Below are 1717 nucleotides of genomic sequence, written 5' to 3'. Positions count from 1 at the left end.
ATTATATATAGAGCATATTAATACATTAATAATAGAAAATTTAGTACTTGATTTTTTGAAAAAATAAAAATTATTTAGCAAGAAAGATTCTTCAATGACGGAAGATACGACCCTAGCACGTTTAAGATATAGGGACGCTCCTGAGCCAGAGCGTCACGTGAGCGGTCGGCGGCTCGGCCGCTGAGACTCGAGTGGTAGTGGGGGTCGCTCGCCGGAATCAGCCCGAAATGTGCATCTAGTGCCGAGCACTGTATTATTTAATTACATATAGTAAAAAATCATTACTTAAAGTTATGAACATGAGATGTCGAGGTTATTTTTCTGCGTTTTTCCTGCAGTCTAGTCAAGTCCTTACAATCTTATAACTCGAAATGGCACTTCAGCTTTAGCACTGAAAATCTTGGCGTGTTCTTTTGAATTTGCACTTTTCAATGCAACCCATGGAACTCGTCCAGTGTTAATATGAACTGACTGCGCACTGGTGCGCACTTTTTCCCAATCGAAAACGCTATTAGTTCCAGCGCTACCAACCTTATAACTAAAAAAAAAATTTTCGACACAGCTATCGGAACACAACCAGAGCCTTTGATGCCTGCGTCCAATCAGAGGAGACGGTTCACGTGATGCAGTTTGCCACTCTCTCCCTATGAGGCGCTCTCTAATCTCATTTTAAGTTCAGAAAATGTACATTAGAGCTGCGGTCCACTTGACGCTACAAACGCTTCGAAGCTTTTAAGCGTCCAATCAGAACAAAGAATTTTACGAATTGACTAATCAAAGAATGTGCTTCGAAGCGTTTGTAGCGTCAAGTGGACCGCAGCCTAATTCAGTCACAGAAAACAGATCTTTTGATATCTCGTCGGTGACAATCCCATTGAAGAATTTTACAACAGTTGCAAAACTGCTTTCTCTGTTGAACGCAATCAATGGTCGTGTTCAGCAGACAATTGTTGCGGAGTAGAGATCCTATAATCAGATGCACCCATTGGGTGTATTCAGTACCACTACCGCTCACTGAGCGCTCAGAGAGCTCTTGTATTTGTTTGGTCTATATTTTTTGTTCTAACGGAATATGCCAATCAGATGCAAGAGCTCACTGAGCGCTCAGTGAGCGGTTGTAGTACTGAATGCGCCATTGTGTCATGGGCTTTACTACCATCGATGTATAATACAAGATGGCGCTACGTGTTCGACTAATCGTACGAAGCTTCTGCTTGCTTGTTGATGTATTGTGATGTATTTCTTTAGAACAGGTAAACGTTTCATTGTAGTCTAACGTTCGGTGATCTTGTTCTATCGGTCGCGTACAGTTGCCAACTGGATGTACCTGTTAAACGTATGAATGTTAAGATAGTGTATCCTGAATACTATTATTCGTGGTTTTGGCATTTTACCTCTAATTCTTTGGTGCTTCCATTTCTCCCTCGTGATCCGATCACGTCGCATTTTATCATTCGTGACGAAAAGGTTCGAAGTAAACTTTTTTCTGGGAATGTTGAAGGATTCGCTTATCGTCCGAGCATCTTACCAAGAGGTAGGTAAGTTTAGCTTATGATTTCCTTCATTACGAGTACGTGAAAACAGATAAAGGTGTATATGTATGATTGTAAGTATCGGATGCGTACATCGCAAATACGCGCGCGTTTCGGGGTGTGTGTGTGTGTGTGTGTGTGTGTGTGTGTGTGTGTGTGTGTGTGTGTGTGTGTGTGTGTGTGTG

At 41.8% G+C, this 1717-nt stretch overlaps 1 protein-coding gene across 6 annotated transcripts in view; it reads left to right on the top strand.

Annotated features, from left to right (window-relative positions):
* Window positions 1–1242: 1242 nt before the first annotated feature.
* The window catches only part of aralar1 (calcium-binding mitochondrial carrier protein Aralar1), a 50050-nt gene continuing 49575 nt past the window's right edge, over window positions 1243–1717 (top strand). For 2 of the 6 annotated variants that reach the window (XM_018461386.1, XM_018461393.1), the window contains exon 1: window positions 1243–1534. In XM_018461386.1, the coding sequence (XP_018316888.1) occupies window positions 1493–1534 (42 nt within the window). In that variant the 5' untranslated portion in view covers window positions 1243–1492. Of the gene's footprint in view, window positions 1539–1717 lie in introns of all 6 variants that reach the window. The other 4 variants (XM_018461389.1, XM_018461392.1, XM_018461394.1 and 1 more) reach the window with 4 other exon arrangements.

Source organism: Mycetomoellerius zeteki, unplaced genomic scaffold (assembly GCF_001594055.1).
Source record: "Mycetomoellerius zeteki isolate Tzet28-1 unplaced genomic scaffold, Tzet1.0 scaffold121, whole genome shotgun sequence".
Taxonomy (NCBI): Eukaryota; Metazoa; Arthropoda; class Insecta; order Hymenoptera; family Formicidae; genus Mycetomoellerius; species Mycetomoellerius zeteki.
Note: the sequence above shows the minus strand (reverse complement) of the source record. Positions and strands in the feature narration are given on the sequence as shown.